A 27,763-nucleotide genomic window follows, 5' to 3' on the forward strand; every position below is an offset into this window, starting at 1 on the left:
AAAAAAAAAAAAAATCACAAAATGTTTTGATACCAGCCTTCCTTCCATTGTCCTAAACAAGAAAGCATTTTTTTTTTAAATGAGTTGAAACTAAGGAAGGACTACACCTACTAGAAAAGAAGAGAGTTCTATTAGTTTGAGGTTTCAGTATACCCAAAGACCAGGGACTGTATCTTTGTAAGGGCTAGGCTGGGACCCCGTATACAGCGTGTGTGCAGGTGCCATCCCTGAGCGTTCAGCGGTTCAGTGGACCATAAGTGCTCCAGCTGCATAACTCACTGAGCTGTCTTGCCAGTTTCGACACTGGCTTGACTGAGCATAATTCAAAAATGAAAAGCTCATATTCATTCCATTCTTCTGGAGCTCATTGATAGCCTGAAGAGAGAGAAGGGAGAAAAAAAAAAAAAGCTGTTTAAAAAAGGTATCAATGAAATTATGACATTTTCTACATCTCACTCCTCTGCCCTCTCCCCGGGTGTCCTTGCACCATGTCTCACAATAATGTAAGCACCTCCGAGTGATGTGTGGACCTAACCCATTTCTGTGCCGTTTCATTCACTGACGCTCCCCCCACTGCACCATGTACATTCATGCAGCTCTACAAAGCAATACTCAGTAACCTTTCGAAACAGATCCTTTACAAACAATGCTTTCTGTTCCAGAGGGGATTCATGCAGACACACAGATGTAAAAGGAAAAAAGCCAACCCTATTAACACCTTTTAGTTTGTATTTCTTCCATTAACGAAAAAGAATGCACCACGATTATTTAAAGTGTGACAACTGGCAAAAGTGACTAAGCAGAATTCAGCTCGGATTCACAAGAATAATCGTTATCTGGGGTTAAGAGTTGGATATTTTTGCAGATTTGTCACATGAATTTTGCTGCATGCATCCCCCATATTGACACTGCTCATACAAACTTCTATAGACTCCACTTTCAAAGGTTCCCCTATCTGTTCTCCATACAGACTACATTTCCAGTGACTGAAGTTTTCCCTTTTAAAAAGGTTAGCACGCTTCCTGCTTCAGATTTGAATTACAGTGAAAATGCAATGAGATTCGCTCAAGCAGTATGACAGATCTGCAGCACTCCAGTAGTGCTGTAAAGCAGCTGCGACCCAATTTAAACAACTAAGTTAAGCCAGGTTTATGTCTGCACTGCATTGCCAAAGCAGAACACAGTAACTAGAAAGTACCCGTTAATCTGAGCGCTAATTGCCATTAATTTATGAGTTAACGGTGCACTGCACTAATACTTACAGAGGCAATCTCTCATCATATTTGCAAAACTCAAAAGCGCTGCCAGACATCACATGGCACTCAACAGCTAGCTAACAGCAACACAGAAAAAATATAGGCATGCTTGTAAGTACTGACTCAAAAGACTAAGTACACACTTCTTCAGGGAGATGGGTTTATTTCTTCATTTATTTAGGGCCAAGAGAAAGTGAGTGATTCTATTTCACTGAAATTCAAAAGGAACATGGTACCCCATCTCCCTTAGGGAACTGAAAATGCTCAGCCCCTGTAAGAGCTTACATTTGTCTATATGCAGGACATGGAAATTGGAGACCAAATTGAGAACACTTGGGAAAATAAATTAATTCAAGACTTGCCGTTTTAGAACTAAGGAATACTCCAGCAATACAGCGTTTAAAACAAATCTCAGCATTTTGCTAAAATTTTCCACGAATCCAAAGTTACTTACATTTAATAATACGCCAATAGGATGTCTTCCACATATTGTATTATGGTATTTCTTCAAGTAATTGCTAAAAGATACAGGATCTAGCTGCTCTATAATGCTCATACCCTGAAAAAGAATCGATAGCAATGATTACTTCTCACGTTCATAAGCAGGTACTTATACATCACCTATTTATGAGAACACAATACTGCAGGAGTAAAAAACCTCTACTTTGTATCAAGGGTATCAAGGGAATCTCGGCACGTGAGCTCTAGCTTGTAGTCACCTTGCTGCCGTCCCTTGCCAAACTAAAAGTGCAGGAGCTCTTCCAAAGCTGTCAGTGATCCACAGATCTGTGAAGCTGTCTTTGCAGATACCGGAGAAGCTCATCTTAAAGAAGCTCCTCCTGTAGACTAGCTGATCCCCACCTCCAAGGGTGCCCTACTTCCACAGAATTTTGTACAGCAATAACCAGACAAATTTACTAAAAGGGCAAAGCAGGACGAAATCTTGCCTCCATCTCCTCTCCCTGATAACGGAACTCAGGGCTGAGCATTTGCCTGCATGTCCAAAACGGCTCGACAAATCATCAATATACACATGCAATTCAAGCACGCAGCAAGTGTAACGTATCCCTGACACATCAGGCATGCAAGGCAGTTGATCTGGGCACAGACTAGTGTCCTGGTTAAACCACAACAACTGGCCATCTGCTCGGAGCATAAACAGCACATCCAGAACATCCCTAAAGCACTAGAAAGTTGGTGCACGACAGGAACGACGTACAGAGCCAGGAGATGACGCTTCCACTTCACACGAGGCAGTCACATATATACATCCTTTCTCCATCTACAGCGAGACCCATGATCCCATGGAGTCACACTATGAAAACCACCACATGTATGGAAAACAAAACCTTCCACGTATACAAACATTTGCGTTCTTAAAAGCAAAAAGAACCCTACAACTCCAGATACAGCCTACTCTTACCCCACCCCACGGAGCAGATCTAATACAATCAGAGTACTTTAAAGCAAGTCTAAATCAATTACTGTCTGGGGTTTATCATGGGTTTTGCCATTTTGCCTGTATTGGACTCCATCCTCCTGTAGGTTTCCTTCCTCTGAAAAGGATTAATACCCTTCACCAGGTAAACGAGCTCCAGACAGTAATTCAGTAAGACACATAGCTGTGCTTCTTATATGTAGCTGATGAAACAAAAGGTTTTCCTTAAAGACTGGAAATAACCATAGACTTCGCATGGCAACAATGGGAGGTTGATAGCAGAAAGGGAGAGAGTTTCTCCTGAGGTTTCTGCAATTGTCCCAGCCCTTCCCATGCTTTTGGGAAAGGGTGGGTGATAAAGCAGAAATCACGATGCAGGAAGCAGCCAGTCTGTCTGTAGTCTCCACCTCAAGAATGAAACCTCTTAAGTACTCTGCCAGGGTGTTGGCTGATCTGGGAGATACGCTAATTATTCAGCCTGGATCACAGCTTACAACGAGGAGCTGGAGATTCCCAGGAGAGACAGGGAGGATTAGAAAATGACAACCATAACCACCACCTTTGTGTACTTTTAAATAAAAGCAGACATAAAATGAATTCAGAAAGAGATAAATTTTATGGAAAAATAAAACCAAACTATGCTGACCAATTGCTGGCAAGAGCTTAGTTTTCCCAGGGTCACTGAGCCGGTGGTTGGACCCCTGGCTGGTAATTACAGCTGTTATTCACTCCAGATCTACAGAACCTAAATGAGTGCCAAAAAATAAAGGTAGCTGTTCTCTAACTAGCAGTGATTGCATAGATACCATTGCATTTCTAAAGTTTAAGCGGTACATCTTTGAACCATCCATTTACTTGTACATGGTACATGTTAATACACAGCTAAAGAGAGCAGAACCAAACTTAACTATATACTCAGGTGAAACTAAACATGCATAAGGAACTTACACAGATACTGAACAGGTCGTGAGAATGTATTTTATCCATTTGTAAACCCTTTCATGACTTTAAAAAATGAAAATGGCTGCTCAGTTGAAAGACCCGTAGCTATAAGTCACTGGAACATACTGGGCAGAGGCATTTGAGCATTTGTCTCAGATGAATGGACGTGGATTTATCAGAATGCCTAGTAAGCTTATTTCAATGCACAGTTCAGCACTGCAAAATATTTAGAGCTATGCAGTTCATCCCAGCAAATGCTAACAGAGCTCCATACATCACAGATTGGAGAAAATCCATAGGAAATGGGTATTAACACATATCCTATAAGCATCCAGCTGTACTGAACTTTTCAATCTTTGGGATTTAAAAATCGTTGTGGCAGAGGAGCAAAGACTACCAAGCTTGTTTCTCAGTCTAAAATGGTGCTGAGGAACAAAGGAAACATTTTTGTCAGGTTGTGTTTTATTTTTCTAAAAAGCAGAAGTGTTAGGCTAATAATTTTCAGTATTCAAAATAACTCAGCCAGGCATGGTTTAGAACAGGGTTAAAATACACGACAAAACCCACATGATAAAAATGCAAACATCACACAGTTCTGCAGTTTATCACATGGTTATTATGGCACCACACAGAAATTGCATATCTCAGTTAACCAGACACTGTACATGGCATCTACGATACCCTAGCACAGTGCACTTAATATGACTAAAAGCAGTTACATTCTTAAATATCATATCCTATAGGATCAAGTATCTACAAGCTTACAAAAAAAACCCAACCAAAACAAAAACCAAACACCCAAACCACAATCCACAGGCTTATTTTATACTATACTCCAATAATCCTTCGGCTGGTCAAGTTTAAGTTTGCAATCAGTTACTTCAGCTGCTTCTTCACGCTTAAAAAAAAGCAAAAAACTAGTAGCATACTTAAGGGAAGATGAAACAAACTTGGTCTTGGCACTAGCCAGTTCAACCATCTTGCATGTGTGAGTCACTCAGACTAGAAGATAAAAAAAAACCAACAGGAAAATTACTGGTTGGGCACAGCAGAGCAGAGAGCTGGGCACCCAGGCAGAGTGTCACAGTCTTGCATTACACCCAAGCTAAGAAGCCTTCCCAGGCTGCAGCACTGTGGAAGGTGCTGGCACACTGCAGTGGCACCGCAGAAGCCACCAGAACCCAGCAGCTCAGAAGCCACCCGTGCTGTGCACAGCCCCGGCACAACGGCCGCAGGCTGCTCCTGCACCGCTCTGCTCAGCACCTGCGTTAGCCTCCCCTGTCAGCCTTCAGGGTAACAGAATCCGTCTGTGGACTCCAGTGAGGCATAAGTTTTCATAAAAAAATATAAATTGAGCAATCTGGCAGTGAAGATTGAAGCGAGCAGTCTGCATTTTCTGGCTAGCCATAATCAAAAAATAATTGCTCCTCAACAACGTCTTAAAGCATACTCCCCCACTTCTATTTACAAAGATAACAGGCATCAGGTTATGATATACAAACAAATTATTGCATGTCAGTTGCTTAATTACAACTCTTCATTTGAGGGTTCTTCCCCAAGGTACCCCCGTGAAGCATGGGGCTGTTTACTCCTTTCTCCATCACCTCAGAAGGTGCGCTGTGGTACCCCCAAGGTAACAGCGGTCACATCATGGGTTGCCATGGAGAAGCCCATGTCTGCCCAGGAAGACTTACTACTCTGTATTATTTTTTTTAATGCTGGAGTCTAGGGGCTCTAACTTAAAATCACAGCAAATAAAATTTCTTACAGTGGTTACCAAGTTAGTAAAATTTCAATGCCCAAAGCCTTCAGCGTGCTTTAGGCACCAGCCAGGAAAGTCATCACGCACTTGTACTTAAGGTCCATTCTAAATAAGGAAGAGATTATTGTCCTCCCACATGGGCATTTCTAAGGAAAAGTAATTTCATCTTAACCCAGAATACCTTCCTGCTTACCAAGTAGTCAGCCGACCGCTTTCCTAGATAGGTCCAATAAAATTATTAGCCAGTAAGAGCAGAGGTTAAAATCTCTGATGGTTTTAGTATGGTTTTGTCTCTATCTTAATGCTGTTTTCTCTGTGGAAAGGCCTAGTGGTTACAATACAAGTTCCTTAAGCATGCCAAATGAAAAAAATTCAATGCTTATCTAAGGAAACATGAAGTAGCTGAGTGGGGCATACAAAATTGAAGAAACTCCTTCCAAAAGCTGGAGAAACATGACAGGGAGGTATTTGTGGCATTGTAGATAGCATCCCAAGTGTACCCACAATACTGCTAAAAAGAAATTTCTGAAATTCACCGAAAGCAAAGCCTCCTCTGTACAGAGTTTGAACATAGAGTCATGTGTTCACATATAGAACCATTATAAACAGACAAAAAATAACTGCAGTATACCACTATGCAGCATGTTTAGTTTTCCAGTTAAGACTGAAAACCAGTATTTTCACAGTCATTGAACAGCAGACGTTTTCAATGCTACAGCAAATGTCATATCCTTTTGGCTGAATAACTATCAAAAGAAAGACTTGGTGCAGCAATGTATTCAGCTAAAAGTAATTAAATGCCAAAGTCCAGTCTTTCTACAAGCTTTCACCACAGAAATTAACAGGGGGAAACTAATGTTTGCTAATGCACCTTAATCTGCTCTCCTGCAAAAACACTCTGACCTGCAGAAACACTTGTCTTTATAGAGAAACCTCTCAACTGACAACAAGAATTAATAAAAATGGGATAAATAGAACGAAGGCAAATTATTTACTGTTTCCATTCCAGCGATGAATAGTGGAAAAACAAAGAGGTTAATATGGATACGCAAAGCAAACAACTCCAGATATCCCTCCAGCAGATAGGATTTATTCCTTCAAGACAAGGAAAAAAATTAACATGCCCTGAACAACAGTTCTCTCTTCTAACAGGTTTTACAGAAGTTACATAAATGATCCAAACAGTTTTAAAACAAATCTTAAGGTTACGTATTTCCAGAACAGTTACTTCTATTCTGTGCCTTAAGTATAGTCTCGAACGTTAATGCAGGGTTTTTCTCATTTAAAAATAAACCCTTGGCTCCTGTGACTGCAAAGAAAATGCAACATAATTGGCATCACGATCTTTACGTATTTAGCTCTCCTTTCAGCCGTCTGCCAAACCCAGAATGAGGTACTGCCTTTCCCCATCACCTGCTACAGAGCAAGGCGTGGGGGGAAGCCTATTCCCAAGGAAACCATGACTTTCACCTTCCGGGCCAGCACAGTTCCCTACAGCCTTTCCTCCTCAAAACTGATGTTGCTGAAACCATTAGCATAATCACAATGGTCTTTTGATATGCAGGTATCACAGCTATCAAGCCTGAACTACCCCGGTACTCAACTCATAACTCTTGCAGCTTCTCAAAAACACAAGAGGGTATGTGGACAGGAATTACATTACACTAGGGCATTTCAGGTAGGTGAACATGCATTTACTCTCATAAATTACGCTTACTAGGTTATACCCGCAATATATGGTGCGCAGTCAGTAAAATGGAAGATACTAGCTAAAAACAACAGCTACGTTCTTATCGTGGTAAACAAAGGAAAGTATACATTCAATAAAATAGCTAATCTATAATATTTTGTTAGAGAGATTGCTAAGTGTTCAAAGAAATGTAATGTACAGGAGAAATTTGTTAGTTAGTTCCACCAAATCTGAAAACTTACCATTTTATCTAGGTGCTCAATGGATCTATAAATTTCTCCTTGGGATTCATCATAGTAACTGTAACGGAACCTCTGACCTTGAAACAAAAATCATGTATAAAATAAAAAAGGGAAAAATCGTAGCTAAAACACTCCCTAGTACTTACTACATTATTGAAATTATAATATTTTAAAGTCGTAATCTTCATTTATTTTATACTTTTTAGCTCCACTGAGGAAATTCTAGGGCAATCATCAAAGTAGCAGCCCAGAAGCGATGTAAAAAATACATGATAGGCAGCTATATTCCTAAAGAAAAGCCTACTATGTAGAACTGACGCTGCAGCATTGCTTATTAATTGCCTGTTATTGCCTTGGAATCCAATTCTAAAAGTTAAAAAAGTAAAGCAACATTTCGTTTCGCTATCCCTCTTGACAAAGTCAACCCTGGAGTCAGGCTACTTCTGCTTGCACAACAATACCCACAGTAAATGACGGTTAAAAGAAAAAGTTCATGGTAATTCAGTGAACAGTTCTAGATGGTTCGTTAGCCACAACAGAACCCAGGTCATTCTTACATACCTCCACCTATTCCACAATTCAAAGACAAGTAAAATATGCACTTAATTACGTAAGTTGACCAAAGATGACAATGAAAAAAGGGAAGAAGGTCTGTTGTGTAACATAAAACGTATCTTTCTGAAGCAGTCCCTTTTCCAGCTATTATCACACTTAGAAGAAAAATACAGTGTTAAAGCAGGACAGAAGTCAAGGCTTCTGGAGTCTTTATAGCTCTGCCACCAAGATGAACTGGGATAGCTCTGGTGAATTGGCATAAATATTCCATCTGCTATCTTACCCAGCAGCAAAACATACAAAACTTATTTCCATCAGAGGGATATTGCCATGTCCAGTGAATTTTTAGCTAATTAGTTTTGCAAATTGCTTTGAGGTGCTTAAAAGAAGAGTAAAAAGAGCAAGAAACTTCAGACACTTACTTCACTGCAACAGTAAAGAGATGCATATAAACCCAAACACCTGTACCATTTATTTCCTCCACTACACTGAAAACACATTACCACGTTAGTATTTTTCATCTATTGTTCCAGATTTAAAAAAAAAATCCTTTTTTAGCTTTACAAAGGCATTTAAGTTTCAAAGATACATTTACAGGAAGTCAAAACGTTCAATGTTTAATAAAATGCAGTATTTGAAAATCGCTACAAAATATTCATCATACTGTTATAATGAAGAGGTGTGAAACTTACCCCAATGGCAAAAGTCAGAAGAAACCACAAAGAGGTTACTAGGGTCAGCCAGGTATTTACTGAAGAGTTTTCCAAATTCCTGCTCTTTTGACTCACTCAGTGCTCCGACCAACACAGGAATAATAGTAAACTCATCCTTATGGCTTATAAGCAAAAGAAAAGAGGTTGTAATTCAAGTAACAACTGAAGTTTTTTCAGGGCTTGCTAACTGAAATTGCAGAATGTTTTACAAGGGCACTACTGAATTGAAGATTTAGTTAATTTGGTAAGGTCATACTAGGAAGTTGTTTTAGAACCTGAAACTACTTGAATTTCAGAAAACAAAATCCCCCCAAACAGTATTTATCTTTGCTGCAAAGTGAAAACACCAGTCAAACAAACAAAAAAAAAAAAACAGAAAAGACACAATGAAATCAGCAATAAAGTACAAACTCTCTTCTCTCTGTATAGATGGCTGCACAAATGTTGGCTAGTTTTCCAACATCTATGAAAATGCTCGAGATAGCACCCAGATGTATACTGATACTCCAGGAAAAATTACAAGTACTATGGAAGAAAAGTTACAAAAAAGACACAGGAGGGAGAAAAATACCCTACCACAAATTGACAAAAATTACCACCTTCAAAGAAAAATTATTCAATGTACTCATCTGAAATAACAGCTGTAAACAGAAGCCTGATTTCAAAATCAGTGTTAAGACTCCAAACATGCTTCAAATCCCACAGAAAACACCTGTTAGTATTTGAACTTTTCAGAAATGCCTTGCAAAAAAAATAATAATCAGCTATTGAAAAGAATTCATGAAAGCATGTCGAATATTATCTCTATTCAGTCAATATAAACATATGAACTTGTTTGTAAGAGGTGTTCCGATTTCATCGTTCCAGTGTTTGCTCTGCTCGCAGTTTCTGTTACAGCAACTAATCCTGGTCTCTGATTCTCCCTTCCCCAAGATTTTTATTGGGGGGTGGGGGAGCATGAGTATTATATACCATAGGGTGTTATATACCATAAAGGGTATTATTGCTTCCTACTGCACTTCACATGTAGTTCAAACACTTAATGCACATAATGCTCGTTCTTGTAGAGGTAATTAGCCATAGTACCTTTCCATGGCTTTAGCAGTATAAGGCAAATGCATTTCAATACTGTGTTCATCTTCATCTGTCTGTAGGGACATACGCTCAAACATTCCAGTCTTCCACAATTCTCCATAAACTGAAATGAATTAAAGATTAATTTTTACTACTATTTTTTTTAAACACTGCAAAGCAAGCTACAGTGCATCTTTATCAGAACAAACCCACTACAACAAATTACTTCCCTCCAAGGGCTGTCACCATAAACCACTTGTTTTTAAATAAATTCAGGATGAAAATTAAGTTCAAGCCATTAAGCCACAAACATAATTGATTCAGTTGCTAAAATAAGTGTGTTAAAACAGTGACCTTTTTAGTATATTGAGAAAGATTTTCAGTTATGATACAAAATGTAAGTAACCCAAATAAAACATATTTGAAAATATGCATGCATTTACCCGGTCACTGAATTCTTATCTTCACAAACTACACTGTCACAGGTTTAAAAAAATTTTCTGGATGCATAACTATTAAGTACAATTTATTATTAACTGAATCATGAAATCTAGAGACAGTGAAAACTGGTTAAGTAATCCAGATATATAAGTTATTTTTCTGCTCTCAAGTGCACTTGGTGGTGTGCAGTCATCTCTACATTTTGAAAACTCTCCACTGGAGGAAGAATTTGATGTAGGGCTGTGCCTCTTCCTCCACTCCATAAAGGAGTTCTACTGCAACTGAAACAGTTGTTACCTACAGGGATTTCTGCAGGCACTGGGTAGAAAGCCTGAACTAACTTGCTTAATCACAGTCATGACGATGCAGCAATACATTTATGCTAATTAGCCCCTCTGAAAAAGATATTGTATTATTTAAGTATACCTCACAATACATGAAAGTCAAAACTTCAAATTTACCTTCATCACACGTTCAAGCTTAGTCTGAAAGACTGGTATTTCATGGACTAACAATTTTTAAGTTCTGTAGGTACAAAAAGTCATGATGCACAACAACGCATCCAAATAAAAGCAGCTCTTTGTTCCTCTATTATTCCTCTAACAGAAATAAACTCAAACGAACTGAAGCACTTTATTTTTTTGCAGACAGACTACTTCACAGAACAATGCAGCAGGTGCATAGTGGGCTATTATTCAAATGTAACAGCTTTATCTTTTAAGACCCCTTTTAAAGATCGCTTGTCAAGAGGCACACACTCATAATGGAAAAGATAAGCAAAGACTGAGAATTCTTTACTCGAAGGAGCAAGAGAGACATTAAGATTATAATATAGCAATGCCTGCAACCACCAGGATCTTTCAGAAATTAGCTTTCATTGCAGTAAAAACAGATTTATACTTGTATGCCTCTTAAAAGCAACGAAGCGCCCAACAAGAGACTCCTCAGCGCTGCAGTACCACAGTTAATATTCAAGCCTCGGCAATCTTCAAGATGTAAGCTTTATCAATCACTTACTCTTTTGGTCAATTCGGAGATCATACAGAGGTGTTCTATAAATGTCCACACTGGAAAGTGCACATCGGGAAAGGGGCACGTGATGGGAAGGCCCAAGAATGAAAATTTTTCGGCTACAACAATTAACACAAAAGCCCACAATTTAGACAGCTGCAATTGTACAGAGACTTGGTTCAGAGTAACAACTTTAGTAAGAACGTACAAAGTGATGCTTTCTGGTGGTTACCAATAGAGTTTAACTCCTCGGGGTGTAAGACCACAGATCAACTCATGGCCTAGCCTTGCTCAGTATCGCAGAAATGATCATGAGATCAGCTCAATAAAGCGTCCCCTAACCTTAAAGCTCGTAAACAGGTTATATATCAGATGGCACTCATCAGCTAGAAATCCGTCTGACTGGACTCATCTGGAGGCTGACCGATGTGTTATAGCCCCTTAGAACAGATTTTTGGATTTTCTCCTTGGACTAACACAGCCCTCCACAACTACACGTATGTGCCCTCAAGCGAGGATCATGGGTTTGTCATCTGTTCAGAGCTTTTTACTTACGTGATTAGCCTTACTCCAGATTTCACCACATCCAAATCTAAGTCATTCTCAAATGTCAGTTTTATCCAGCTGTTGCATCAACAACAGGGACTTGGACCTGCACATTTGCAGCTTTAGCTGACACTGCAAGCTTTCACACATCATCGTGATGTTATTCCATCAAGTCCTCAGTTCCTGCCTCTTGATTAGATCATGATTAAGGTCTCCTGCCACAGGATGTAAATTAAAAAAAACTAAACCCTATAGGAAATGAATCTTTTCAGATTCAGGATCACATCAGCCTGTTTCTGGCACTGACAAAAGAGGTGGGAGACACGTAAAGATTTTTTTTCCTTCCCTTGTATGTGGAGTGCTATAGCAAGCTATACTAAAACTTTTTACCAAGTTCATAGAAACAAAATATCCAAACGTTCAATAGTTCAGCTGAAAGATTAATTCTAAACATCCCATGCAGTAAAACAGCAAATGATCCAGAAAGTTCTATCAATAACTTCACAACACTGAACCTGGGGAACACAACTTTTCCTAGAAATTTCAGAGAACCTAGTTATCTGTCCCACCATAAGCTGTCTTCACTTTGTTTACAATAGTTTAGAAAGAATCAAAACCATTGACTTGGGAGAGCATTACAACACGCTATCTCATAAGCAACTGACAGACATAGCCAGTTTTTCTATTAACATTGCAAAATACATACTTAGAGTAAATACTGGAGATGGTTTAAATTTTTGTCATTTAAAAAAGTGTTGCAGTCAGCAGAACACATAAGAATTACATTCCTTTAACCTAGAATAACTGGATTCATATTTTCAGAGGCAAGTACAGACTACAGTAGCATGTTGGGGTTTTTTTTTTTTCAATTTTTAATTTTTTTTTTAACTGTTGAGCTGTTAAAAACACAGGTCTACTTAAAATTATTATGACAAGTAACTTTCACTGACTTCAAATATTATATACACACACTGGTCACTTTCTCCACAGCAGAAGAGAATCCTGGTAGTATTCAGCCCATAATCCTGCACTGAAAAACCAATGCAGAATCATGATCAAATATTTTAATACACTTAAAAACCCAAACAAAACAAAAAACCAAAGACACCCTGCCACCAGTTAAAAAAACCAAACAACCCAGCTTGGGCCTTTATAAAAGCATTGGAACATCAAGCAATAAAGTACATTAAATGTTATTTCCTGCAAAAAGAACACCTTTAACCCCTCCCTTCTAAAACATTAGTTACCAACAATTCTCAGTATTTTGTGAAAACTACTGCTTTACATTCTCAAGTTCAACAATACTACATTATTTTTTTCTTTTTGTAACATACAATTTGAACATTTATAGTGTTAAAACAGAAGGTATGCATAGAAGACTAAAGAAAGTACAAAATTAAAATTTGAGTACTTCAAGGTACTTTGTACATTGCACAATGTAAAAAGAACATTCAACTCCTCAGAGAGCTCTAATGGCATTGACTTATGCTTTGTAAATAAAAACTTCAATACTTACGTAATATTAGGATCCACTTGTTTGTAAGCATGGGCTGCACAAGATCCACAATAGGTATATCCTGCATGGCTACAAATCAGAGTGTACAAAACGTTAACATGTTAAAATATTGCTTAGCATCATTGATGTTCTTAATAAATGTTAAGATACCAACTATTACTTATCCCCAATGAGCTAGAAATATTAAGAGTGGTCCAAAAATCAACTCCTGAAAGAGCTGGAGAGCACTGTTGCAGTACTGCGTGTACAAGAGACTATTTGTTAAAAGAACTATCACTGACCATTTACTTCAAAGTTAGTAAGCCAGCCCCCAGATCAAAGCACCTTTCCTTATTTATAAAAGGTAACCAGCAGGCAGGCTAACACAACTGCGCAGTATCAAGAGTGCAGCCAGAGGACAAGGGAGTAGCAAGCTGCTGCAGAAAGCTCTGCTAACCATGCTCTGTAACTGAGTAGGGTGACGGTAGAGGGGTCTGGCAGAGACACAACTACATTACAGCAGACATACAGAGAATAAAAATGCTCTGTCATTGAAGAATACCACCTCAGCAAAATAATTAATGGGCACAAGGAGAGAAGGGGAACGCAGCACGGTGGCTGTTCTCGCTAAGAACACAATACATGCTTTATCACTTCCCACCACTCTGGCCAGGAGCCCTTCTCGACCCGTGTTCCTGCGTGCACTCCAAAAACATTCATAACTATCCTGACTACTTGTTTCAAGTATTACATCCAAACCTAAAAAGCCATTCCCTTCAAGGCTGTTAAGAACAGGTGAAGATTCAGTTTACACTGCTAAAAGCATTACTTCCAGAGAACATTCACTCTCCAGAGTCCCAGCCAGCTGGTGGAGGGCAGCTCACGCTCACTCGGCACCACGTCCACAGCAGAAGACCATGGCCACACGGCACGGTGCTTGGGCCTCCAGGGCTCACCTGGAGCGCCTGCGACCCTAAGTCAATAGTTACCTTTTATTTTGAGTGAAGTATGTGCAACACCCCCAACTACATCTTTCCAGGTGACCTTTCTATGCAAAGATACCGCAACCAATACGTGCTGCAAGTCCAAGGACATAGAGTGTGTTTGAAGATACAAGTCCCCCATTAACAGCACTGGAGGATTTTATATTTATTTATACGTATGTATGCTCGCCTACACGTATGTTCATCCACAGAGTGACACCTGGAACAAGTTATCCTCAAAATTACCCTGGGGTTTTACTTCATTACCGTTTACCTCACTCATTTTAAAAAGCTCAGAAAGGTACTAACATACATGCTAAGGGAATAAACAGGAGACGGAGACCGAGTGAGCTGGCAAGGTGCGTTTTTATTGACAATGTCAAATGAGCCTTCTAAAAGATGCCCTCTGCTACAGGCTTCCTCGGTCTTCCACAAAAATATTATTAGCCATATCCCACTTTACAGGTGGGAAAACAAAGGCACGGTTAATGAAACAGTTCGGTGAGACCACGGGAAGGTCCCCAGTGATTCTGGAAAGACAACCCAGGTGACCCGACCTGCAGCTGAAAGGCCTCTTTCCTACACTCCTGAGAGAAAGACTAAGGCATATTTAGGACAATCTCTTCTGTACATTCAATACTGTTATGGAATACTTCAAACATTATGTCAATGCTCTGTTAGCACAGGAAAAACTTCCTATTTAAGGTGCTTTTTCTAGTGTTTCCTTCCAACTCATACTAAATTGGAATGGCCAACATACTTTTCTTATTATAGGTCTCAACTATCCTCAGGAAACCAAATTCTACATAAATAGTTTAGATTATCCTTATTTCTGCTGTGGACAAAAAAAACCCTTATCAAAACCAAACTAAAATAAAAAAAGTAAACCAATTTGAGTAACTGAACAGTTTCATCACTTTTAAGCATTTCTAAGTTTTGATTGGGGGGGGGGGATGGTGGAATTTTTTGTGTGTGTTTTGGTTTTTTGTGTGGTTTCTTTTTTTTAAGGTTTTTTTGTGGTTGTTTTTTTGTTGTTTGGTTTGGTTTTCTTAATAGATGTAGCTGTTCTATACTGGAAGTGCATTGAAAAAGCTGTCACCTCAGGCTACCACTCCACTAATACACCTCTTACATGTCTTACTGGATCACAAGTGAATGTTAAGTCTCCAGTCCATCAGCAAAAGGAAATTAATCATATATACCGAGAAGCGCAGAGATTTCTTCCAGTTTATGTCATATCCAAAATACTTATTTAGAAATCACACGACATTCCCTTCACCCAAATGCTAGCTTTCAACAGTTTTCCAAATCACTCAAAGAAGCATTTAAACCACCAAGTATTATATATACTAAAAACAGATTTCAAACTTACGGTGCAATAATGGCTCTAGCAGGTCTTTTTGTGGACTGTACTTGAGAAAGCCAACCTTCTAGTTGTGCATTCAGCTGGGGTCCTGTGAAGAGGCAAGGAAATACTGAAGCCATAAAAGAACCTAAAATACCTCAATAATTAACAAATAAAGTCCAAAAGTCCAACAGATTTTAAATCCTCTTAAACATCAAAGCCTGTGTTTAAACTTCAACTTAAAAAAAAGTAGTAAACCCAACATGCCTGTAATGTTGAAGGTTACAGCGGGAAAGTTTCAGCCTCCTAGTCCAGGAACTTCATTTATTGTACATGTTTATTGTACATCCAAACACGCACTTACTGTTTCTTGCTCTGTGGGCTGATGCACAGATCATTTCACCATTAGAAAGGATGGCTGTTGGCCTCAAAAAAGAGGCTAACAGATGACTGATTGCTCTGGTAACCATATTTACAGAATACAGAAGTAAAAAGTTCAGACAACCTATACCAAAACAGCCTGACACAGGAAGATGCTATAATACAAAGACGTTACGTACTGACATGGTAGCTGATGGCTATGGTATTTAGCCCTTTATTATTATTAGGCAAGCATAAGATCAGAACACAAAACACAGTGCCACCTGGAAAAAGTGTAAATACACAGGAAAAATCTAAAATGAGAAGCCAGCATGCTTATACTAATGCCTTAGCAACTTCTGATCAACTTCTTGAAAACATTAACCACCACAACTGGTCAATCCAACATTTAACTTCTTTTTTTAAACTAAATTCTATACTTCGACAAGCGGCAAATATTCTCAATTCAATTAGCTGACAGGTGATAAAAATGCCTTCTATAAATACCACATTAACACCCCACCCCCACCCCCGCATTTTGGTTATTTCCCATCACAAAGAACTTTTGCTGTAAAGCTATTCCTGAAGAAGCAAGGCTGGCTAATACAGTGCAACATTCTCCATACTGAACAGCAGTATGAAGACTGTCAAGTAAAACTCATTCAGCTGCGATGTTACAAGTAACATATCATTAGAAGAGAAAAATAGATGCACTTTCTTCAGTTGACACTACACTTTTGACAGAACCCTATGTCAGCAGAGTTTATCTATACAGTGTGGTGCAATATGCCGTTTCTACCATGCACGTTGTAGATTTCCACACCTTCCCCATGGGAGTATAAACCCCACCAACTGCCAGGAAAAGGCAAAAACTAAGTTAAATACCTGAAACTATGTCACAGCCATGTTCCAAACAGCTCAAATCTCAAGCTGACAGCTGTCCGAAAAGTTGACAAGAACTACAGAGAACTGGAACAAAGATGTCAACTCGTGCAGAATCCAGTCACTCACCAGTGATTAGCCAAAAAGCCTTCTCCACCCGGGGGGGGGGGGGGATGGTGGTGGCGTATGTGTGTGGTGCATGTCAAAGCTACCAATTTTTATACAAAACTTAAAGTTCACGTGTTTCACAAGCAAAAAGATGAATTCTGTGGCTCCAAAGAACCCTGCCTTCTTACATGAAGAAGGTGGGCTACGCAGCGCCGCTTCCCTAAGCCTACACTCACCTCCAGTGCCTCGGTCGCTCCAACAAGGCAAGGCACAGCGACTTCGTGAAATGATGGAATCGTCAAAAAAGCATACACCAATTTTTTTATGCTGCTTCTGTTGCTTGGGCAAATTACAAGCAGCAGAGACATGAAATAGCAATAAGGATAATGACATCTTAGAAAATGGGGGCTGTTGGGGAAGTAAAAATAAATAGATCTCTATTTCCATCCTCCTCATAAGCTACTGGGAAACTAACAAAACAGTACTCTGTAACAGTCTTACCACTTTTATTTTTTATATACTTAACAGTGAAGACACAAATCACTTAAAAAAATTTGACTTCCTAATTCTCCCGAAGAGGGTGGAAGGATAAAGTACTTTCTGAATGAAGCTCTACAGGAGGACAAATTACTGTTGGGTTTTTTTTTTTTTTTTTTTCCAAACACCTCCCATCCAGAGACTTAAACAAAGCACGACTCTGCCCCACTGGAGCCCTTCTCCTCAAAGGTCTGCAGGCAGCACCGTGGCAGAAAGGCCAGAAACTCCCAGGCAAAGCCAGACAGCCTGGGGACACTCTTCCCCACGAAGGCACAGGGCCTGGCCTTCCTCCATCCCGTATTTAGCAAGGGGTTTTCATTAAGAAGGTGGTTAATGCGATTTGTCTTTGGTTAAGTCACATCAGGTTAACTTGCTGAACAGTTTAAAGAGTTCAGAATCCTTCATCATTTCCTATGATTGGTCAAATCTGGCCAAAACTTCTGCTCTTACAGGGTAGTAGCAGAGTAAGATGCCCATGTTTGCTTAGTCTGCTATTAGAGACACATGCGCTGACAAAGCAACAAATATTTTCTTCCTAGAGGCAGGAAAACAACAGATCTGTATGACCCAAGGGATTAAACTTCTGTCGGTGTTTACTTAAGGACCAGGTAACACACCTGCTTTCAGATTTCTTCACTTTAATGCAAAGACAAGGTGCCTTTTTAAATCATTAACTTCAACCTAATGTAAGTTTCCATTTCAACTGATACTTATTTGTACTATTTTATTAAAACATGTAATCAAATCTCTCTCTCCAAAGGATTAACGGAAAGAGAGAATGGAGAGTACAACATACCCACCTGACCTTTCAGCTAAAGGGGGATAAAAAAATTGGGAAAAAAAAGTTCAAACAGCATCCATGTGACCTGACAGTATAGTCTACATGCAGCTTCCTATGCTTACAAATACTTTAAAGAGGCTATTCTAAAACTGTCATTTTCTTGTTACCCAATTTGCGTCAACTTTTTGTTGTGTTCAGTGAAGTTTTCCTTCCAGTTTCTCAAACATGGCAGTGCTTAAGGCTAAAGTCAAAATATTTGAATTGGATATACAAAATATAAATAAACCCACATTACCACAGTAGATATGCTCTGCCATATGGAATTGTATTATAGGAGATGAGTAGGTTCTTGACGAAGAGCTCCATAAGCAAGTTTAGTTCATATGTAAATTAAGTTAAATCGGTAAAAAGTCTTTGCAAATAGTCACTGAGATAACTGCAGCAAATATCCATCTCCTCAGCTGACAAACGCATGGGCGAGGAATAGCGGTGCCGCCAGTGGATCCTCCTGCGTGGATCCTCCTGCGTGGATCCTCCTTGGCAGCAGTGGGAAGCGGGAGAGGTCCCTGCTGCGAGCTGAGCTGCAGGTGGAAAGCCCAGCTTCAGAAAGCTGGCAGGACGAGGGCCACCGGGTTTTTAAGGGCAACCGGGACAGAAGGACAGAAAGCCTTCCTTCTGGATGCAACAATCAATACGCTTTAGCATTAATACTGTAAGATCAGACCTTTTATTGATTAAAGGCAGATTAGGCAGCAAAATATGAGCTTCACTGAAGCACATAACATTGAGATCTGCATTTCAATTCTATGAAGTAAAGTATAAATAGAGGTATGTCACAAAAGAATGCTGACATTTTCTGTGGATATTTCACATCCTGTTTTGTTTTGGAAACCGGCTGAAGTTATGCCAAATTAAAAATAATGGCAGGCACAGGCCAAGTCTCTAACAGACAAATTTATGGATACAGCTAGAGGCAACATTTATTCAAATATCTTGCCTAAAAGGATAAATTATTTTTACAGTCAACATTATCCCCTCTCAAAGCACTACAGCAAGTAAGTAAGAAGGAATCCTTCTACATTCTGTCGGCCAGCGTTACCCCATGAATAACACCACAAAGGCATCCAGTACTCACATGCTGAGGTTCATCAACCCCAATTTACAGCTGTCAAGGGGCATTGTGGGTTAAGCCAAACCAGCACATTCTTTCCACAGCTGAGCTCACCTCTCACATGAGGCTGAAGTGCTTATATGCCAAGTGTCAACACAACATAAAGGGAACTTGCTCCGGTCCCAGCAGCCACCATTACTAGTGCAAAACCTACCTTTTCATGTGGGTAGGGGAGATGCAGTGCTTGCTCTGCATCCTCAGTCTCAGTGAATGTTTTTTTTACTGGAAGAGCCTAAGCCTCCACCAAAATTCAGAGCAGCACCAGAGAAAACTGCTCAGGTCTCCCCTGGTTCCATGTGTACAGCACCAGCAGCAATGCAAGCAGTGCTGGAGCATGACGACAGGAGCACTGCAGTCCCCAGCTTTCACGCTTCTACCTGACAGCTTTTATTTGGCTAAGCCTGTCTCCTACCCTACAGGAGCCAACTTATTTTTCCTGAGCCTTATTCCCTCTAATTACCTTTACACACTGATAAAAACACCTACACCTTGAAAACACTTCTAATAAATACTATAGTATATGTACCAAGTAAATAACTCTTTATTCTTGTAAGGCATTCGAAAAATCCAGGTAAGTAACAGTGAAACTTTGGGGGCTGGCACACAATTAGTTTAATAACTGGAACTAAGGGAACTCCTCTCTCCGCAACTTTGAAGGCGAGTCAAAAACATTTCATTCAATTGTCAAATTCCAATCTGAAACATGACAAAGGACTAACTAGTTTCTCTTCTTAGTTAAAATTGCAGAAAGTAGGATTATTTTAAAGAACACAGACCCCACTTGAAAAAAAAATTTTAAAAACAACTTTCTTTCTCACTGCAACAAAAGCCAAATCCTTGAATAAAGAACAAGCCTATCTATGCAAAGACTAGGATTTGTCAGGAACAGAAGGTGATTTCCACCAACTCACGCTGATGGGCACATTTTCTACTGCTAGTGTATACTCTCTTCCAATACTGAATACTGATGAAAACAGTGGCATCAGCCTACAAGCAAGGCAGAAATTTACCTTACACAAACTACATGAAAAATAAAATTAAGATAGAAATGAAGATTATACAAATGCTACATAAACATTATACATGTTGTAAGACAACCATAAAACAGCACATAATGCTTGAATGGGGGAAAACAAAACTGAAGCCACAACAGAAATGTTGAAATCTTTGGTGGCAGTTCTCACTTGCATGTCCCAGTTTTCCAGTATCCAACTAGCTCTTTAATTTCCTTTACTGGAAGTTATTAAGAAATAAATAATCCAACTGTAACGCCACTCATTAAGAATATAAATTACATAGGTGCATGTTGGTTGATAGAATACCTTGGCAGTTAGGTCACTCAGAGATCCAAACAAATGACCGTCTATTTTATAGCTTTGAGAAAAGTGATTTTTGGCTCTAATACATGCTAAATGTAATCTGAATTTCTGAAAGTATTCACTAAGTGATACTTGCAGGCCTGTTTTAATAACACCAGGACTGCATCAAATGTAAAGCTCTTTTTCAGTTCTACTTGTATAGTAAAATTTGAATCTACGTTCTTTACTTGGAATATCTTGATTCTGACTGTATTTAAGTGACTCAGCTAGAAATAATAGCCTGGAAATTGTGTTTTAAATTATTCCAGTATACTTTTGAAGTATACAATGTTAAATAATACAGTCTGCGTATTAATACTGTGTTCCATGATTAATTCATAAAAGAGCTAGCAATGACACATCTACTTTCCCCATAAAACATCTAAAAAAGCTAGAAGACCAAAAGGGAGAGAAACATTGCATTTAGTATTTAAAACTGCAAAGCAAATGCTTTATAAATTTACAAGACACTATGATTAGTTGTTCACAGATTGCAAGGTAAGAATTTAAGTTAATAGCTGTATTTGCAATGCTCCAGCTAATGTCACAACATTAAGATTTCATGATCAGTACATTAATTATCCTCCTACTGCAGAAAGCTCCTTTCACTACAACAGAGATCAGGTCAAAACTTTCTCTCCTTTCAGTGACCCTCACAAGCTTTTTGCTTTTTTTCCTGGATCCATTTGTCCATGATGATCTACAAACACCACAGTGATTCATTACTTGTATATTACATTTATGAATGAGCTGTGATGAGTTACTCCCATTCTGGGGAAAGTGCCAGGGTTGTTGGCACATCAGAGTTAAGCACTTTCATAAAAAGACCCTTTTATGATATAGGGACCATCTTCCTCAACCCCTCATCTGCATTCATAGTCCAACAACACACAAGATTGCGCACATTATTCCTTTCCAGCCACTTCAGCTGCTGCCGAGACTCAGATCCAACACACTACAGAGAAGGGTTTCTGCTGTAAGGTAGGATGCAGCCACCCCGAGGGGCAGTGGAAGCCACCCCAGCAGCACTGCCTGCCCTCAGAAACCATGGGCAGCAGGCCTGGTGAACACATCACACGTATTCAGCATCAGCAGAGCAGAGCAAAAACAGCTGTAACCAATGCACACGCTTTCTACAGTGCTGATAAGAAGTTCCAGCTCACGCCAACAAGCACACAAGTGCTGGGATCACATCACTGTTCATTAAAACAGACACTATAATGCCACTCTCCAGGGCCCCAAGCCCCAGAAGGTGCAAGTGAGAAAAGCTGTACTATTGCAGAATCACACTGCGATTGCATGTTGAAGCTGGCTACCTCACGGAGCTATTAACAGTGGGTTTTGGCATCAGAAAAATCAGTACTCGGCACAAAAGCATTAATGCAGGTCTTATTGGGAATTACAAAGGAGTAGGAGAGACCACAAACGTGCTAAAATAGTGGCCAACTTTGACTGAACATCATTTCTCAACAGATCATTCATGGCACACAACTGCCTTTTCATTTATTTTCTCATCTGCAGAAGTTCTTCAAAGTATTGTACTTTCCAGTGACCTAGACACCACCGTGCAGACCTCAGCCTGAAAGACAAGGTCTGAACAACCCTGGACGCCATGACAGCCAGTTACTTGGAAGTTTTTGCCTTTCTTGTCCAAACAAGTTAGAAGCTTAATCCTTACAAATGCTAGCAACGAGATGTCAGTGCCTAGCTCCTTTGGGGTTCTTCCACTTACGCGCCAAGGCAGCAGAAATCCAACTCTGAATTCAAGAGTACTATGAACTTTAAACTCTCTTCGAACATTCAGACAGGCCATTTACTTGGTTCATCATAAAAAATAGCTTTGAAGGCAATAAACGCAATGGCCTTTTCAAGTCAACGCAGCAATTATTCTGCCAACTCACATTTTCATCAATAAGCGTATGGAAATTAAGGTTCTCCTAGTTCAAATGACTTGGCACAGGCTACCACAAAGCACACCTCTGAGCACTGTGACTTGGTCAAGGAAAACAGAGAAACCAGCCGTACCTAATATAATGACAAAGTCATTTTGCAGGGAAAGTTTCACATCACGTAGTATTGTTATTCATATACACTCCTGATTCGATTTTACTCCTGTGATGTGGAATAGCCTACTAAAAACCTTTGCATTTTGTCTGTATCAGCATGCAGCTGACTGGGGAAAAGTTGAAACAAGAAGTCTCATCAAATGCTTTTAACAAAGACTCGTACAGTATTCAATTAGCACTTCCAGCAGCCAGGCAAGGCGGGCCAGCTGCCACGGAATAAGCCATGTTAGGCGCCCCAATGCGTGACATCTCACTTGTAATGGCACGCTATAAAGGAAAAAAAGATGCACATACACTAATGTTTATTTTCATTTCAGGAATGTAGGGATTGACTCCCCACAGAACGGTCCGGCGCTTACAGAATCTACTCACACGGAGGAGTAAAACAGGAGACAGCATCCACACCCTGTCATGCAAATAGTCCGTGCTTGGGACAGCATGTCATTCCTGTTATATTTCAGCTGCTCCTTTTGTATCTAGGAATGTATCTGTCCTGCATTCAAAATCATGGAAAATTATGCCATTTTTGTGTCAAGTTGTCCTTAATCTTCCTCTTCCCCCTGCTGGTCAAAATCAATTTCTCAGGAGGTCTGGACATTAGGTGGTTGAATTAACCCAGCAGGAGCGGGACTTTCATCCAAAAATAAATCAGAGTGTAATATTTTTCACCACACAACAGTGATACTTTACTTTTTTTTTTAAACAATCCACATGACAGCAGTGCAACAGGGTGATACTTTTATTTACATGGTATGCTTTTATCTCATTTTTTGCAAGTATTTTAGTGGCCATCACACACCAGGCTGCTAGTCCACAGAAGCAGTGGCATGCCACATACCAGTTCTAACTTTTTTAAAAGCAGACATACAGATCAAGGTCTGCAAGAGAAAAAATAGGTTATTTAGACCAGTGGCCTACTATCAGCAATGGTCACAGCACTATTTTAGTTTGGAAGCTCAGCTGTAAAGCTTCCCATATCCACTGCTGTGGCTAAGTAGGAGGAGGAACAACTGACCAGACTTCATCATCAGTTTGCTGCCAGACAAATGCTCCACAGGTCCAGATCTAAAATCCATTAAGATAGTACACAGACTGACATGGAACGAACGTGAAGTTCCCCACACCAAGAAATCCCAAGGACAAGATACGATTATTTTGGTCAAATTCTTCATACTGAACTCAAGCACAGAAACTTCTTAAGGAACTTGCTTTTTAGATTTTTCTTTACAACGGCACATTATGGATGAAGAACACACGGGAAATGAAATGCTAACACCACCATAAAGCCCATCTTCCTCTCCCTGCCTCCCTTCTCAACTTCATCAAGTGAGTAGGAAGCAGTGAGCTTCCTGCTTGGGACCTCACCTTCCTTCCAGTAACAACAAACTTGTTTATTTATAGTTAGGTGTGACATTCTAGCACATGAACATCCTTGGATATGCATAATTGCACACCCAGTGTCACCTGCTCTAAAATGTTAATTAACATCATACAATTAGGTGATGTATTTGCACCAGAACGTAGTGCGTGTTTGTATTTTCCAAGGCAGAACCGCAGCAGTGCATACCCCACAGCTGGAGAAAATAGGGGAGCGAGGGTCTACTTTCATCTGAAGCAATTGCTGCCCCACAGAAACGAGCAGTCTCTGAAGACAAGAAGTGGCATTTCTTCTAAACCCTCCGACGCACATTACATCGACCCTCACAAAGAGCAGTGGCTCCCTCTTACTTGGCTGTGGCTTCACCTCTGATACTGCTTCCACTCCTGGAGCGCAGAGGATCCAGCTAATCCAGTTCAAGGGTACCCTCTGGCCACAAAAGCTGGTCAGTGTTCTGGATCCATCCTTTGTCTTCTTCTCCCTCAGCTGACTTCAGCCCTTCTTTCCCAGGGCTGACTTCTACAGCCAGATCTTGCAGGGTTTTTTAAGCATAGTAATGGGTGCCCTACTTTTGCAGTCAACCCTCGCCCCCCCCTCCCGCAATCCAGGACACCCTGCATCATCCTGGATGTTCTGTTGATGTTTTACCCTCAGGTACCAGGCACCTCAGAATAAACTGCCACTTAAAAACCTCATCCTCACACAGCCTCTTTAAAGCCCTTTCAGGTGTAATGATTTTGAACACATCCTTCAAAAATTCCATTTCTCATTACTCTTTCTGACAGGGTCATCTTAACTATGGAGCAGGATGAGGGTTTCCAGGGCATCCGCCTGCCCCGTGTAATCAAACGTGGCTCTGTAGAAAGAGAGCAGTTTTCAGGAAATGGGAAGCTTAAATGCTAACCAGTTTATATATAACCCAGTAAATCGCTTCTGGGCTGAGACGGTAAGCATGAAGAAAGTAGGTAGGAGGCCTTGACAACACAATCCCCAGAGAATCGCGGGAACACGCTGAAAAGCCATCACAATTCAAACTCTAATCCCTGCTTCAGCTCCATACTTGAAGCTATGAAGGTTGAAACCACATTGTAAAATCCCGATTTTCTTCGAGCAGTATGACTGCGGAAACAAACCTATGTTACAAGTTTGAAATAGCAGCTGAGGTGCAAGTTTGGCCTAAAATACAGGGAGATTTAAGTCTACAATGAACACATACCCTCTTGGTCCCCATTAGTTTCCTCTCGAGTTTTGATGGACCCTCCAAAATAGCACACAACAATCAACCACCAAGCAACACTTAATGGGTAGTCCCCGTCTTGCTGAACGCAGATTTCCTGCTCTCACATACCCTATGTAAACAGCACAAGACAGTTCTATAAGAAGAGACGTAAATAATACTCTTTTCTTGTTTAAGGAAAAAAAAACCCCATACTTCCCAAAACTCCAGTCTATGCAACATCAACTGCACACCCCCACCACAGACACTGCAAGTTACAATTTAACAACTTATGGTGACTGTACTTCTGACAAGTTACAACATGATTCAGTTTGGGTTTTTTCATGCAGTGTAAGTGTCTGGGCAACCATCCCACACCGCCTCAACATGCCATACCCAGAGGGTTGCCCAAAAGCAATGGGAGCAACATGCTTTTGGATGACCTATAACAGACAAGTAGTGCTGGCCAAACAAGTCCCACAGACTTACAAGGTGTAGTGCAACAAAATTATGCACTGATTTTTTACAGAAAAGAAAACATCCGAAGGCAGCACCTATGCCTCTGAAATTAATTATGAAAAAGTATTAAAATTCTTATTTGCAAGCATCCAGCAGTAACTTGGTATGAAGTCCAGTATTAGGCAAATGACAAGATTTACGTGTAAGGTCATCTAACTATTCCACATCGCAAATCCATTTTCTGCCCTATTCATAAATGAAAATATCAATATCCCAAGCAAGGTGAGAAGCATTACAACAAAGCTTCAACGTTTGCACGTGTTTGAATCTGTACCTCTGAGATGATTTTGTTTGCTCTCTGTAAACAGACTACTACCTACCTTTCTAGAGCATTGGAAGAAAACCTGTCATTGCAAGCTATCAACACTGGATGAAGATTTGAGACCAGTTGTGTAAAGGACACAACAGTTATGTTTGGAATATGAAACTCTGAAGGAAAACAATCACTCGCTATTGTTATCTCAGAACCGCCTGCCCATTTGAAGCCCCAGCTATCTATCTCACGATTCTGGTTCTTCCTCTGCCACTCTCCTCCCCGTATTTCTTTTCTTCCAATTTTTACTGCATACCGTGTTCATTAATTGGCAGAGGAGTGGGGAAACTGCACTTATTATAGCCAAGAGAAGCGTATGACTTTTCAAATCCAGCTCTTCTAAAATGTCAGTTGGGGGATCCTGAATGCATCTATTTTTTTATTTAATTTTTTTTCCCCAATTGTATCCCTCCCTCCCAACTACTCTTTTACACAGCCCCTTGTCTGCCCAGGCTTGTTCACCTACAGTTTTGTCACGATCTTTGCTCCTCAGGCCAGTGAAAGGCCACTGCTCACAGACCCCCCCCTGGACAGCCGGGCTCTGCGCCCGCCCACCAAACCCCACTCCCGCACACCGGTGCCACCAGGCCGCTACCAAGGGGATTTGCCTTTATTTGGGGGGGGCGAGGGAAGCGGCAGCCCCCCGCCAGCGCACCCTGTCTTTTCTCCAGCCCTTTCCTGCCAGCCCCGGGGCAGAGGCCAGCCCAGCCCGGCCCGGGGGCTCCCCCCGCCGCCGGGGGAAGCGCGCCGGAGAGGACAGCGGCTCACCCGGGGCTTACCGGGGGGGCCTGGACCGCCCTACTCCCTGCCCCCCCCCCCCCGCACCCGCGGACCCCAGCCAGCCTGTGCTCCCTCGGGGGGGATAGAAAAAAGGGGGGCACCCCCCCCGAGCCACGGAATCGCTCCAAAATGCCGGAATCTGCTCGCAGGCTCCCGCCCCGACCAGGCGCGGCAGGCACGCCGCCCCCCACCGCTGCCCTGGCATCCGGGGGGGCAGCGGCCCGGCGGCGGGGCCGGCACCGGGCACACACTGGCACTCCCGAGCCCCGCCGCCCTCACTCCCCGCAGCCGCCGTGCCGTGCCAGGCCGTGCCGGGGGAGCCAGCGGCGGCAGGCGGGCGCTACGGCCACGGGGGGACCCCCGCCCGCTCACTGGGCCGCCAGCCCCGGCCGCCATGTGCCGGCCAGCGGGGGCGGGGCCGGCGGCCCCTCCCCGAGCTCGGTACCGGCCCCGGCCCCAGCCGCGGCCCCGGCGGCGGAAAATGCTGATTCAGCCCCCGCCCCCCGCCCGCGGCGGCGCTGCGGGCCGCGGTGCCGGTACCTGAGGCGGTGTACCAGCTGCCGGCGTGGCTGGCCTCCCGGCAGAGCACCCGGTTGGACATCTTGGTGCCGGAGCCGCCTATGGTGTTCGGGGGAGGCGGTGGGGGACGGGCCCGGCCGCGGCGGCGGCGCTGCTCCCCCTCCTCCCCCGGCACGGCCCGGGCCCCGCGGGCGGAGGCGGCGCTGCCGGCGGCACCTCCGGGCGGGCGGGCGGGCGGCGAGCGGGAGGGGGGGCGCGCGGAGGCGGCGGGCGGGGCGGCGC

At 41.5% G+C, this 27,763-nt stretch overlaps 1 protein-coding gene across 2 annotated transcripts; it reads right to left on the reverse strand.

The window, feature by feature from the left end:
- MEMO1 (mediator of cell motility 1) lies at window positions 1–27,705 on the reverse strand. Of its 2 annotated transcripts, XM_040611815.1 has the most exons (9): window positions 27,503–27,705; window positions 15,521–15,602; window positions 13,187–13,255; window positions 11,131–11,243; window positions 9,685–9,796; window positions 8,578–8,720; window positions 7,331–7,407; window positions 1,711–1,815; window positions 1–375 (listed from the first exon to the last, which is right to left on the reverse strand). In XM_040611815.1, the coding sequence occupies exons 1-9, from the start codon at window positions 27,561–27,563 to the stop codon at window positions 244–246; spliced, it is 894 nt and encodes a 297-aa protein (XP_040467749.1). In that variant the 5' UTR covers window positions 27,564–27,705; the 3' UTR covers window positions 1–243. The 2 variants fall into 2 exon arrangements, with proteins under 2 accessions (XP_040467749.1, XP_040467750.1); XM_040611816.1 differs by lacking the exons at window positions 8,578–8,720; window positions 15,521–15,602; window positions 27,503–27,705 and having other exon boundaries at window positions 13,187–13,253.
- Window positions 27,706–27,763: the final 58 nt, after the last annotated feature.

Source organism: Falco naumanni, chromosome 12 (genome assembly GCF_017639655.2).
Source record: "Falco naumanni isolate bFalNau1 chromosome 12, bFalNau1.pat, whole genome shotgun sequence".
NCBI lineage: Eukaryota > Metazoa > Chordata > Aves > Falconiformes > Falconidae > Falco > Falco naumanni.